At 40.7% G+C, this 15,126-nt stretch overlaps 1 protein-coding gene across 1 annotated transcript in view; it reads left to right on the top strand.

Moving 5' to 3' along the window:
- Positions 1 to 15,126, top strand: part of ACSL5 (acyl-CoA synthetase long-chain family member 5) — a 66,543-nt gene that overhangs the window by 27,544 nt on the left and 23,873 nt on the right. Inside the window, 4 exon segments of the mRNA XM_006879935.1 lie at positions 349 to 542; positions 5,811 to 5,919; positions 13,456 to 13,520; positions 14,232 to 14,333. Of these exon segments, the coding sequence (XP_006879997.1) occupies positions 349 to 542; positions 5,811 to 5,919; positions 13,456 to 13,520; positions 14,232 to 14,333 (470 nt within the window).

Genomic DNA, 15,126 nt, shown 5'->3' with positions numbered 1-15,126 from the left:
GCCTCCAGCGTGATTTCTTTTAGGCTTCATGGGTCAAAACGAAAAGGGCATTCATGTCCGCAAATCATCTGGGAAATGATTAACTTGGTTTTTTTGATCGTTACCACCTTGTGAGAGGACAGTCACACAGCAGGAGTGGAGGTCATGTTCTCTCATTTCCAACACCGCTGAGGTAAATGGGCAGAGCCACTTTGCGTCTAGAAAGCACTAGCCCTGCTATTTGGCTTTAAATGAAGTGTGGGGGGGTGGTGTGTGTGTGTGTGTGTGCGCACCAGCCAGTGTGTGTCCTTTTGTAAACAAAGAGCTACTAAGAAAATACAGCCATTTCCTCTACTTTTTTTTTTAAAGGTCTGAATTTCCTGCTGCTGCTACTGCTGTTCACAAAGATGCTTTTTATCTTCAACTTCTTGTTTTCTCCACTTCCAACCCCCGTGGCGATCGGCATCCTGGCATTTGGAGCTGCGGTCTTCGTGTGGTTGGTCAACAGGCCCCAGCCAGTCTATTCCCGTATTGACCTCAACAACCAGTCCATAGGAATTGAGGTAATTTAGCAGTCATTTGTTTCCCTTTCACTGGTCAAGCTTCATCAGACACAAACTACCTCACAACTTTGGCATCAGTCCTGAGGACACCTGGCGGTAGCATGAGAAAATACGCCTCTTAGGTCACTTCTCAATAGAAAGGCTCCAAATTTAGCCTTGGGTTACTGGCACATTCTCCTTTGTAATAAAAGTAAACCACAGTGAGGTCTTACAATGTCAGTAACTTAGATCACGGAGGCAATTCTGTCGGTGAGCAAAATCCACCTTATTTAACAACTAATAAGCTAAGGTCCTTGGATGGCAAAAGGATTTTTGCTCAACTATTAGCCTGTTCAAAGTGCCACCACCAAAGAAAGGCCCTACTTCCACAAAGATTACAGCCCAGAAAACTCCCCTGAGCTGTTCAACTCTGCAGAACAGGAGGGTAGAGAAGTTGGAATTCTTTCCAGAGCAAAGGGCTTTGTTTTAATTTTTTAAAAAAATATTTTGATTGGGAATTTTTTTTTAACATATACAGTTATGTTGCTAATCCAATGATAGTGTCTCTCAGGTGACATAAAGCCATCAGCCACTCCTCAAGGCAATTCTTTCCTGTGCCATTTTCTGCCTCTGGAAACTCACTTGGAAGTTCAGCTATGAGTCCGTTCTGACCCCGAGTTAATGAGTTGAGTTAAAAACAGCCTCTGTTTTTTGTTTTGTTTTGTTTTTTGTTTGTTTGTTTTTTAAGTATGAGAGAGGTATCTCTCACAAAAACCTAAAGTATGTTTTATGAGACCCTTTGCAGAATAAGATTGTCAACCCCGATCCAAAATGTTACGACAAATGTTATGTTAGCCCTTATGAGCAGAAGAACATTATCATTGAGATACCCTGGGTCAGAGAAAGGTAAACCAACTATTTCCTCAGCTGTGAGTTTAGTATTCACTCTTAATATTAGCAGAAGTCAAGCTGGGTTTCTCCACTTGGTACATTCTCCTCCCTAGTCAGAGAATCACTCAACTTCCTTTATTGTTAAGCAAACTGAAAGTTCCAGTAATGTTTTCCACATCGTTCCTTTGTTTGTTTCCATAAGTGTCTTTACCTATTCCTTCTCAATCCTCTCCAGTGAGACGGCATTCTTGTCTCTTCTGTATGTGTCTAGCCCTGTGCACACTTTTCTCTATTTCCTTTTTGGCTCAAGGGGACCTTTGGTGGCCTCATCTGTAGGGAGCTCTGCGGCTAACTCAAAGGCATCATCTGTCTGGTGGTTCAAATCCATTAATGGCTCCTCAGGAGAAAAATGGGAAATCTTCTTCAGTGTGATTTACACTCTTAGAAACCCACTGAAGGGTCAGCGATCAGCTGTTTCTGACTTGAGGACAACGAGTTGAGTTTGAGTTGTTTCTGACTCAGGAATCCTACTGCAGGTTACGAGTTGAGTTTGAGTTGTTTCTGACTCAGGAATCCTACTGCAGGTTATGAGTTGAGTTTGAGTTGTTTCTGACTCAGGAATCCTACTGCAGGTTACGTTGACTCTCCCCACCCTCTCCACCCCCACTGCCCTTTCTCCGCTCTAGTGTATTGCCACATTGTGTTGCTTCATTAGACTCTTCCTCTCCTCTTGAGAAACTGAATGAGTTGATTATACTCATTCAAGCCACCATTTCCCCTTAGTCCTTCCTTTCACCTCTAGAGTTCTTCATTTTAGTCTGTCAGTTTCCCTTTCTGGATGTGGACTCTGTGATTGGACCTTCTTCCACTACCATGTTGCATAAAAACTAGATGTGGAGAAGACTGAGTCTGATTTCTGCATGCTTCAAAAAGGGGAACTGTCCCCATCAATAATATGAATAGTATTAAACAAAGAGCTACGTGGTCAGACATGCCATCCTACACGCTCCTCCACCTATTTCTACCAATCATTGGAAATTGACTCACAGACTTTACTAACACTTGTGAGGTTTATTAGGGGAAATAGGTTGGAGAGTGGGAGAGGAAGAGATGACATAATGCAATTCCAGTTTTAGCCCAGAAGTCCCAAGCCGAATTAGCACGGCACAATTCCTCAATTAGGGACAATCCAGGATCATTGCAAGAAGCCTCTGATTTCCTCAGTAGTCCTGCAAACTTTATCTCAGAGCGGTTACAAGTCAGCTTTCCTTACCACCCAGAAAGCAAAACTTTTAACTATGGCTCCATCGCCAGGGTTTTTCTGGTTACACCTTGCCACAGTCTCTTCATGTCTCTCACAGTTTCTCAACTCTCACTGCACCACTGTTTTTCACAGTGTGAAAAGTGCTATCTTATTATGGTCCCACAGCTGTTGATGATTTGCAAGATGATTTGTGTGTCCACAGTTAAGGCAGCTAGAGACCATGCCTCTAATGGGAGATAACACAATGACTAGAAAAACTAATTTCCATGGGTTCTGACACACCACGTATCGTCCAGGTTGCTTGCAACTAGCCATAGTTCACTTCTGAATTCAGTAACTTCTCATTTAGCGTTCTCCTAATTGACTTGAAGATATGCTAGAAACTATCGTCAATAACAGAATTTCTTCCTAATCCTTAGACAGGCTTCCTTTTTCATGTAGGTTGTTCTTTTTCTTCATCCTAGACTTTCCTTCTCAGCATCTAATGATCCCTTTAGATCTGGAAACAGCAACAATTTTCTGGAAAGAAAATATTTTAAACTCGTGGGTCATATAGTCTCTACTGCAGCCGCTGAGCTCTGCTATAGTAACAAAAACATCTGATGTATATAAATATGTGAGAGTAGCTGTGTTCCAATAAAATTTTATTTATCAAAGGAGGCAGGAGGGTAAACTGGCCTGTAGTCTGCCATCTCGATTCTAAAGGTGCTCAGCTGAAAAGAAAAACAAACAAGCAAACTTCTTTCCTGTATGACTTTAGGGGGTTGAGGGGGAAAGCCAAACCAAAAGACTGGGTCCCCACAACTCAACAGAGGTCCCTTCTACTGTGGACCTCCTCTGGATTCAAGTCCTAAGGACCCATGAACTTGTTCACCCTTGTTACACTAAAGTACTCTGTGACTCACTAAGTCTCTTATTGCAGAACTTTACTCCACACCCATGCCTACACATGCCCGTGCCCATTCATGACCTGCCCCCTTGCCCTGGTCAAGGGTACCTTCTCCTATCAAGTTGACTAAAGTTAAGACTCTGAATCATCTTTCATTCTTCCTTCTTCCTTTCCTGCTGTATCCAAGCAGGAAACCAGACCCTGTATTTCTTCCCTGGAAAAGGAGCTTTTGTTTTGACATTTTGGCTGAACGTGAAAAACCTATTCTATCAAATCTACTCCTAACAATCCCAGAACACAGAGTAGACCTACCCTATAGAGTTTCCAAGCCTGAAATCTTTTTTGAAGCAAACCATCATATCCTTCCCCCTCAGAATAAGGTAACAGTGGGCTTGAAATATTGACAGCTAATTAGTTAAGTGTTCCACTGCCAGTGGTTCAAATCTAAGTCACTCAAGGGGAAAAGAAAACACTTGGTGATCTGTTCCCCTAGAGAGCTCAGCCTAGGAAATCTTATGGACAAATTCTACTCTGTCCTACAAGGCTCTATTAGTCAGAATTGACTCCATGGCAACAAGTGTGGCTCAATGAGACATCTCACAGACACCTTCCTTTAAGCGCTAGACTAAGTTACATCACTAATTACACTGTCATGGTGACCTGTACTTTTCTATCTGAAACTCACTATTTCTGTTTGTGAGTACTTTTATAATTGATGCCTGTATCTCTTCACTGGTTTTTATGTCTGCTGTTGGTTTAATACTAATGTCCCACCATTCATCCTCAGGCCTCTCCCTCCAGTTCCAGCTGACATTCCCAGCCAAACCCTTTGCTACTCCCTCCTTCTCAAACTCCGCATTCTCTCACTCCGACTCTGTATAATGTTTTCTTCCTCCTATTCCTTTGTCCATGCTATTCCTTCATTCAGGTCTGTTCTTTCTTCCATGGAAGCAGTATCCTCAAAGGCAAATGATATATTACATTAGATAAATCTAAAAGAGCTCTTTAAAGTGCTAAAAAGCAAGTATTTACTTTTTTTTAACAAGGATATACTTTTAAAGACTAAGATGTGCTTGACCCACATGATAATATATTCACTTCTTATGCTTCTGAAAGTTGGACAATGAATAAGAAAGACTAAAGAAGAAGAAGCCAGGACATTCATTATAGACAAAGATAGTGAGACTTTGTCTCACACTTTGGGCATATTATCAGGAGGGGCAAGCCTTTGAAAGGGGATACCATGCTTACAAAAGTGAAGAAGGCAATGAAGATCCTGTGAGATGGATTGATACAATGACTGTAACAGTGAGATTAAGTACCATGAAGATTGCATGCATGGCACTGGATTGGGCAAGATTTGGGCCTTTTCTACATAGGATCGCTACAAATTGGAGTTGACTCAAGGACCCCTGACAGCAACAGCCCTACCTCAAGGTGTATCTTTTTGTTAAATGTCTACTTATCTCTCAAGTCTCTACTGAGATACTGTTTGATTTCTGTAGCCTTTCTTTCTTCTTTATACAGAACTGGATACTTCACTTGTTCTACAAGGTATTAATTTATCTTTATGGCAACATATATGTCATAGTACCATATTTGCAAATCCTTCTTTTCTCTTTCTATCTCCAAATCCTAGATTATTGCACACAAGGACAATGCGTATGTCTTAAGTCAATTTTCATCTACATCATTGATTCTTAAATTTTCTATTAGAAAAAGAATGTAAAATTTTACATATTATCTCTCCAATGTGCATGTGTATGGATGATCTGCTAGTACAGTGGTGTTTATGTGTTGGGCTGCTAATTGAAAGGTTAGAAGTTCAAATGAGGCAGTCTCCTCCCATTAATATTCAGCCTCAAAAACCCAACAGAGGGTCATCATAAGTCAGAATTGACTCAACAGTAGTGGGACTTGGGTTTATGTGTTGGCGTATTATATACAGAAAACAAAGAGGCGCTGACCAGAGCATAACTGTGACTCTCTATGGATGGTAGGATTACAGATTTCTTTTTCTTTACCCTTTTTCTTTATACATCTGTATTTTCCAAAATTTCTATGACGTATACCTACTGTAATTTTGATATTAAAGATTGATTACACAGTAAAGGCCTAAACCCTGTGGTCTCAGAGGGAATTACATGAGTATCAGCATTTCTGTTCTCTTCCTTTTGACTCATAAAGGATTTGGACAGTGTTGGGAAGGACTTTGGCTTGGCTTTAACCTGGTCTTCTCTCTTAGGGAGGAGCACGGAGGGGTCCTCTCCAGAAGGACAATGACCTAGTGTGTCACTACTTCGCAGATGCCACGACCGCGTATGAAATTTTCCAAAGAGGACTTGCTGTGTCAGGTAAGTCCTGGCTATACCTATAAGAAGACCAATTGAAGAACTTGCCACATACCTCTTCTTCCCTCCTTCTAAAGTCTGGCTGCTTAGACGTGGGGATCTAAAAAGAATTGCAATGCAACATACAAAGCAGAGGGACCAAAGTACAGTCTTGGGATTGGGCCACTAGAAGCACTGAAAGGACAGACTGGATTTGGAATTTATTATTCCACCTCCAGACGGGTGGCTTTGTGCAAACCACTTTGTTCCAAAGGGAACCCATCCTTGATATTTCTGCACCAAAGCAGAACAAAAAGAATTTGTTTCGATTCTTGTGAAAATAATAATACTTTTTAAGAAAATTTTTATTGAGATTTTAATGAAAGTTTATAAAGAACTTGGATTTCCATTCAATAATAATACTTTTTAAATAAATTAATAGTAGTTTGTTTATTCAGCAATTTAAAATGGTAACATTTTCATTGGCTTTTGTATTTTTAATTTTTTCTTTATTAATCATATTTCTATTATAACTAGAATCAAGTCATTTAGCATGTGACATATAACATGTAAGATTTTAAAAGGTAGATAGAAATTCAGTAATAAAACTAAACAGATAAAATGACTTCTTATGTAAACAAGCATGAAAAATCTAGCTTGGTTACTTCTCTATAAAAAATGGACACTTCTGTTTTCAACTGGATTTGAGTGCATCATCCCAATTATATTTTTTTTCTCTAGTCAATAGATGATGTATGGATCATACATTAATAATCACTTGGGGACATCGTTCAAAGTATAGATTCTCCAGCTCTACTTTAGTTTCATTGAATGAAGATTCCCAATCTGTATTTTAAACAAAGTTTACTCCTGATATGTGCATGCCACAGTTGGCACTTGGTTTCTGAGCAGAATCTTTGCTGAGAAGTTGTGGAGGTGTGTGCTCTACAGATACCACACCTTAAAACAGAATAAGGTCTGAGTTGAATAAAGGCGAGGCTGTTTCCTGGTCAAGAGTTGGGCTAATAGGCTAAGGCGGATTAGGGCACAGAGTTTAATGAGGCTACAAGTGGTGCCCTTTGGGCCAGTTATTTGACCTGCTCCTTAGTCCCAAGCCTCTGTCAGTACCTTCAATGATAGGGAAGCAGTAAAAGAAATTTCTTCCACCTTCATCTGCTCTACCACCTATTGGATAAGCTTGTGGAAGCTTCTGCTGTCCCATGTCTCCATGACAATAGAGTTAACAGCAGTTGGAAAGGTCAGAGGAGTTGATACACCTAGCTTGTAGAGCCAAACCCAAATCAAGCTCAGTGCTGTGGTGTTGATTCTGACTCATAGCAACTTTATAGACCAGAGTAGACCAGCTCTATAGTATTTCCTTTTTTTAATTAATTTTAATGAAAATTTACAGAGACTTAGGGTTTCCATTCATTCATTGTTGCACTTTCCTCCCTGCCCACCCCCTCACCCCCAATTAGCTCTTCTCTTTGAAAAGTAAAAGAAAAATTCTTTCATTGTTATACAATCCCTTCCCCCAAGTCCACTCCACTATGCAGCCTTCTTTCTGGACTCCTGTTATGACAATACTTAATCATATATCCCTTTGTTCTCTCCCTCATCTGTTTCAGTGTAGTATACGTTATTTATCTCATCTTTCTCAGTCTCCCGCCAACCCCGATGTCAGTCTCGTTTTACAACAGTGGTACTATGAAGAAACCATAACCACTACCCAAGTAGCTATATATGCACACCCATGTTTATTGCAGCTTTGTTCACAATAGCAAAGAGTTGGAAACAACCCAAGTGCCCATCAACAAACGAATGGATAGAGAAGCTGTGGTATGTTCACACAATGGAATTCTATAGTATTTCTAAGGTTGTGAGAACTCTGGTGGAGTTGCACTGCCAACCCAAAGGCAGGCAGTTCAAAGCCACTAACTGTTCCATGAGAGAAAAATGGACAATCTCCATCTGTGTGGCTGAGAGCCGCTAAAAACTAGCCAGAGAATCAGCTATGAGTCAGTTACAACTTGATGACAAGGAATTTTTTGTTTTGTTGAATCTTTAAAGATTCTTCTCTTTCTGCCCTATAGCAGCTTAGTAGGTTTAAACTACTAATATTTTGTTAGCAGGCAAGCATTTAACCACTGCACCACCAGGACAAAACACACTTGCACTCAGCTTTCAGTAAAGAGTGGCTTTCACTAGTGATTGATGTCAGTGCAAAAGATCACAGCTGGAGGTGAGGTAGGGCCCAGGCCCTGGGCTGGAACCACAGCTCTGTTCACCTAACACAGCAAGTTAGGAAAGCTACTGCCCGAGAACCAACTTCAGAAGCTTATATGCAGCTGTTTGAGCGGGAAGAAGTATTGACACTTTCTGTGTGCTGTGTCCTCATTCAGGGTTTATCTCTTTAATAAAAAAAGTCCTATTTCTTTCCTCCTTCCCTTCCTCTTCCCTCTGTCACTTCATCTATAAGCTCCATTTTTCCTGGTTAGCTCTCTCTGAGTGCTTCCGCTTGGCAGGACTCGAGTTCCTCTCTGCAATTTGGCCAGATCCTCTGTGGAAAATTTCCTTCCTTTCTACATTGCTATTTATAACTTGACCTCATTTGCCTCACTTATGACAGCTTCTCATCCTCTCAGGATTGTTCCTTACCATGATGTCATGGCTTCTGGGGCTGAGAGAGCTATTGAACTCTAGCAACGGGGAGTCCCTAGACTTTATTTAATCTTAGATTTGCCTGAGACCAAACTAAAAAAATATTCACAGCCAGTACGTGTGTGCTCTTTCATTCTTGTAGTTTTTTTATGAGCATTCATGTCTCAGTACACACTCTCGTGTAAAAATGGGGAAAGTGTAGGAACAAATGATTCATAAAAGTAAATAAAGCTTAATGAATAAGGGAAAATGTTCCACAATACTAGCTGTTAAAGATATGGAGAGAAGAGTGATGTCTTTTTAAATCCATCAAGCCAGCAGATATTTTAAGAAGATAATCTTTTATTTGTGTGAGGGACTGGTGATACTTGACCTGTCACCAGTGGGAGACAGGGAAATTGTTTCAACTGCTTTAGGAGCAACGTGGTACTGGGTACCAAAGCCTGAGCTGTTCTGATCCCCTATATTTCCTGACTGAGTTGTTTTCTTTTAGAGAATCTGTTCTAATAACACTGTGTGGATCATAACAAGTTGTGGCTGACATCTAGAAGAATGGGAATCCCAGAGCTCTTAATTTAGCTCATGTGGAAATTACCTAGATCTGGAAGACGTTGTGCGAACAGAGCAGGGGAACACGGTGTGGTTTAAAATTGAGAAGGGAGAGTGTCAGGGTTGTATTCTTTCTCCACACCTATTCAATCTGTATGCTGAGCAATTTATCTGAGAAGCTGGATTCTATGAAGAGGAGTGTGGCACCAGGATTGGAGGGAGACTCATCGATAACCTGCATTATGCAAATGACACAACCTTGCTTGCTGATAGTGAAAAGGACTTGAATCACTTATTGCGGGGGATCAAGGAATGCAGCCTTCGGTATGGATTGCATCTCAATGTCAAGAAAACAAAGATTCTCACCACTGGGCCAATTGGCAGCATCGTGATAGTTGATGAAGAGACTGAGATTATAAGCAGCTTTAGTTTGCTTGGCTCTGCAGTCAACACTCTTGGCACCAGCATCCAGGAAAGTAAAAGATGTGTTGGGAAAGTCTGCTGTTAGAGACCTCTTCAAAGTACTGAAGAGCCGTGATGTCAGTCTGGAGACTAAGGTGCACCTGGTGCAGGCCATGGTCTTTGCAATCACTTGCGATGCATCAGAGAGCTGGACAATGGCTTGGGAGGATAGAAGGAGAATTAATGCCTTTAAGCTGTGGTGCTGAAAAAGAATATGAAATATATTGTGGACAGCCAGGAGAACAAACAGGTTCATCCTGGAGAGGGTTAAACCAGGCTATTCCTTGGAGGCAAGGATTCTGAAGCTTGATCTGACATACTTTGGACATGTTGCAAGGAATGGAGAAACATGATGTTTCTTGGAGAGAAACATCATGCTTGGGAGGGTACAGGGACAGTGCAGGAGAGGAAGACCCTTGATGAGATGGATTGACTCAGTGACTGGTGTAATGGGGGTGGGTGTGTCAGAGACAGTGATATTGGCACAGGATAGTGCAGGGTTTAGGGCTATTATACATAGGGTTGCTATGAGTTGCAGGTGACTCGATGGCACATAACAACAACAACAACATACTTCACTGGTTTTGAGTCTCTAACCCAATGTAAGACATTAGGTCACTGAAATCTCTAACTAAAAGAAGCCTTGGCATGGGAACGTTTACATCAAGTCGAGGAAGGAAGCAGGATACCAACCTATACATGGTGGAATGACCATACCTCTATAATGCACAATGATTATTGCTGCCCTCAGGTGCCTGAGGGTCAGTTCTGACTCATTGTGCAATTCTGTCTCACAAAACAAAACATTGCACGATCACACACGATACTCACAACTGCTATTACATCTGAGCGCGATTGTTGTAGTCACCATGTCAATCTGTTGCATTGAGGGTCTTCCTTTCTTTTGCGGATCTTCTACTTCTCTAAGCATGGTAAAAGTGACATGAGAAATAAGGAAAATGCAGCAACGGGCTTAAGCACCATGGAGATTTGGAGGATGGCATGTGTTTCTGCTGTACACTGGGTGGCTATACGTCAGCGTCTAACATGACATCAAACAGCCACAACAACTACTACTTTACCAACCATGTGTCCTTCTCTGGGGACTGGTCTCTCCTGATAATATATTATGTCCAAAGTGCAGGAGACAAAGTCTTGTCATCCTCATCTCTAAGGAACGTGCAGACTCTACTTTCTTTTTCTTTTTTTAAAAATTTTTAAAATTTTTATTAGTGTGTGTGTACCGTCAAATCAGATCTGACGGTACAGGAGGAGATTGTTCCTCCTTCTCCAGCAGAGCATCTGATGGATTTGAACCGTGCACCTCTGGGATTGCAGTACACCTTCTTGCCACTAGGCCACCAGAGCTCGCCTCAGACTCTACTTTCAAATAATTTTTTTTTTACATTTTTCTGGCAGATGTGGGCTATTTAATGTTCTTCACTAATACAGAAAGTAGAGAACTCTGGTGGCCAAGTGATAAGGAGTTGCACTGCCAGCCTAAAGGCAAACAATTCAAATCTCCCAGCAGCTCCTTAGGAGAAAGATGGGCAGAGTCAGCTACGAGCCAGTTCCAACTCAACAGCACACAACAACAGTAGTATTAAAAGTCTTTCATCTTCCTTAACAATTCTACGATTTAGGTCAAGTCTACCTTAGTCCTCAAGATTACATCTTTGCTTTTCATTATTGTATCACAGACTTGCCCAGAACAAGACATCATTAGATTTTTTTGACTGCTGTTCCTATAGGTGTTGATTGTGGATCCAAGTAAAAGGAAATCCTTGGCAACTTCAGTCTTTTCTATGTTTGTATCAGTTACTGACCCAATTGTGGAGCTTTTCATTGTTGTAAGGATGTCCTTAGAGAGGGACATCATTCTTGGTACGGTGGTGGGACAGCGCAGGAGTTGGGAAGGCCCTCTATGAGGTGGATTGATTCAGTGACTGGGGTAATTGGGATGGGTGTGCAATTGGCACAGGATAGAGCAGGGTTTAGGGCTCTTGTACATAGGGTTACTATGAGTCACAAGCAACGTGACTGCATATAACAACAACAACAAGATAATTTACACTAAAGACTATATAGTATTTGATCTTCATAAATAAGTGCTTCAAGTACTCTGCACTTTCAGTAAGCAAGATAGTCTCATTTGCGTATGACAGCTTGTTAAGGAATTTTCTAATCCTGGATAATTGGGAAAGGATTTGTTTTTGTTATGTGGCATCAAATCACCTGAGACTCATAGCAACCCTACGTACAGCAGCTCTGAACCCTGCCCTGTCCTGAGCCAGTCTCACTAATTCCGACACACCAACCCTTCATTGCCCCAGTTACTGTATCAATCCATGTCAGCCAGGGTCTTCCTCTCCCATTCTGTCCTTCCACTCTTCCAAGCATGACGTCCTTCTCCAAGGACTGGCCTCTCCTGTTCATATGCCCAAAGTATGCGAGACAGAGCTTCAAAAACCAAGGAGAAACTTAGTTTCAGTCTCTGTAAGAGAGACCTATTTGTTTTCTTGGCAGTCCATGGTATGTACAAGACTCTTGTTCCAATAGAGTCTGGAAATTATCGAACAATATCACTAATATCACACACTAGCAAAATCCTGCTGAAGATTAGATTCAGAAATGACTGGAGTAGTACATTGACTTAGATGTACCAGAAATACAGGTTGGGTTTTGAAGGTCGTGGCACTAGAGACATCTCATTGCCGATGTCAGATGGATCTTGGCAGAAAGTATACAAGAGGAATGTGTATGCGTTTTGTTGACTATGCAAAGACATTGGACTGTGGGGAACACTATAAATTGTGGCTAAGCTTGAAGGGAAGGCTATAACAATGTTAATAATGAACTATGTTTGTTAAGTGAGATTATTAATGACTTCTTTTCCCCCTTCTATTTTATAAATATATAATTTTTTATACTTGGAAGCCAAATGGAAGATTATTCAATGCAGACCAGCTATGATTACTTCTGGCCTTTTACTTAGCCATATAATGTGGGTCAGTCCTTTCTGCGAATGTCAGCATTATCTAGTTGTTGTTGTTGTTGTCGTCGTATATCATTCAGTTGGAACCAAATGATAGCCAATCACCTGGCAGGTTTCAGAGGCAGTAAAATTGCACGGAGATTGCCCATCTGTATCCCACAGAGTGGCTGGTAGATTCTAAACTCATACCCTTTTTTAAAAAAAAATTTTATTTTATTAATTTTGATGAACATTTACAGAGATTTTGGATTTCCATTCATTTATTATGTAGGTGAGATGGGCCTCTGAAAACCCTCCGGAGGGCCAGCTGTCAGTTCCAACAACAAGCGACCATAACTCCCTTGCACTAGGAGGCCACATATTCCAACACTGCACTACTCCTATTTTGTAGTTGTTTTTGTTGTTATTGTTGTGTGCTGTAGAGTCAGAACCGACCCATCGCTGACCTTCCGGTGGGTTTTTGGAGGTAGTAATTGCACGGGAGACTGCCCATCCTTCTCCCGCAGAGCCGCTGGTGACCTCAAGCCATGCGCCTTTGGTATTGCAGCACAGCTTCTTGTCACTAGGCCACCAGAGTATTGTCTAACTTTTCCTGGTTTTTGTTTTTAAATAAAATTTAATTTTAATTGTGATGTTAGTGAAAGTTTACAGAAAAGTTAGATTTTCATTCATTCATTGTTGTTCACTTCTCCCCCCAATTTTTCTGTTTTTTTAATTAAAAGACTTTCTCTGACTTTGAGAGTTGAGTACCTTTAAACTTCCTGGACAGACTCAGATTCTCACTAGATGTAGTCTTTGTGTCTTGACTCCTCCTAATTCCTTTATATCTTCCTTCGTCCAATTAGATATACAACTGAAACTTATTAATAGTCTTTTAAATGTTATATTTGTAGACAATGGACCCTGCTTGGGATTCAGAAAACCAAATCAGCCCTACAGATGGTTAACTTACAAACAGGTAAATTAGATGCATAATTTGGGAGATACATTCATTCATTTTTTTTTTACATTCATTCATTTATCTATCTATCTATCTATCTATCTATCTATTATCATCTATCTGTTTATTTATATTTATTATTAATTTCAGTAAAAATTTACAGAGACTTTGGATTTCCATTCATTCATTGTTGCACTTTTCTCCCCTCCCAGCCCTCCCCCCTAGTACACTACCCTCTGGGAAAAGTAAAAGAAAAATTCTTTCATCATTTTACAAACCCTCCCCCAGGTCCACTCCACCATGTAGCCCTCACTCTAGACTCCTGTCATGACACAGGAGTGTCACATATCCCCTAATCACATATCCCTTTTAAACAGTTTTCTCCCTCATCTGTTTCAATGCAGTATATCTTATTGAACCCATCATTCTCAGTCTCTCCCCAACCCCAAAGTCAGTCCTGTTTTACAACAGTGGCACCATGCAGTATTTGTCCTTTCGTGACTGAGATACTTCACTCAGCATAATGTCCTCCAGGGTCACCCATTTTGAATAATATTGCATGAGTTCCTTGTTTTTCAATGCAGCATAGTATTCCATTGTGTGAATATACCATAGCTTCTCTATCCATTCATTTGTTGATGGGAGGGAGACAGTTTTAAGTTAATGAGATTCCCTGAACTAATTTGACCTCTTTTGGGTGTTATCCTCTTCCATCTACCTCTTCCATAGGTGTCTGATGAAGCAGAGTACCTGGGCTCCTGTCTCCTGCATAAAGGTTATAAACCGTCACCGGATCAATTTGTTGGCATCTTTGCTCAGAATAGACCAGAGGTAACCATCTTGAATTTAGCTCAACGAAGTTACATAAAGTTAAATCTCAAGACTATACACTTAGCCCCAACCCAGCATTCTGATACTTCCTTAAGAGTTACCAGAGCTACTTGTAAATCTGCTTAAGTTGGTATTCCTCCACTTGAAAGAGTTATAGGTCAGTAACTCCTTAAGTCTCAGTTAAGGTTAGTTCTCTAGCTAGCTAGGAGACAACTCTCATTTCTTATTTTAATTTTATTTTATTTGTGTGTGTGTGTGTGTGTGTGTGTACCATCAAATTGGATCTGACTGGTACAGGAGGAGACTGGCCCTCTTCTCCAGCAGAGCATCTGGTGGATTTGAACCACGTACGTCTGGAATTGCAGTGCAGCTTCTTGACACTAGGCCACCAGAGCTCCCTCTGCAACTCTAATTTCTCAGCTCATCACTAATGAGGCATTTTGTGTCTTTGTGGTTGTAGGACTAGGCTACAACAGAAACCATAAGGGACTGGAAAATACTAATTTGATGATATATGATATGACATATGATGATATGGTTTGATATTAGAGATGAGACTTTCACTTTGTTTGCACGAGTAAGTCAAGGCACCCAAAGTCAAGCTGACTGGCTATAGTCATCCCCACAAAATGACTGTTATTCTTAACTCTATACAAGGAGTTGGGAGAGTTTTGTTTTTGTTTTTGTTTTTTTGTTTTGTTTTTTATTTAATTTAGTTTGTTTATTTTTCATTTCAATGAACATCTACAGAGATTTTGGAATTCCATTCATTCATTGTTGTACCCTTCTCCCC

Source organism: Elephantulus edwardii, unplaced genomic scaffold (assembly GCF_000299155.1).
Source record: "Elephantulus edwardii isolate Elephantulus edwardi_28Jun2011 unplaced genomic scaffold, EleEdw1.0 scaffold00006, whole genome shotgun sequence".
In the NCBI taxonomy this organism is placed as follows: Eukaryota; Metazoa; Chordata; class Mammalia; order Macroscelidea; family Macroscelididae; genus Elephantulus; species Elephantulus edwardii.
Note: the sequence above shows the minus strand (reverse complement) of the source record. Positions and strands in the feature narration are given on the sequence as shown.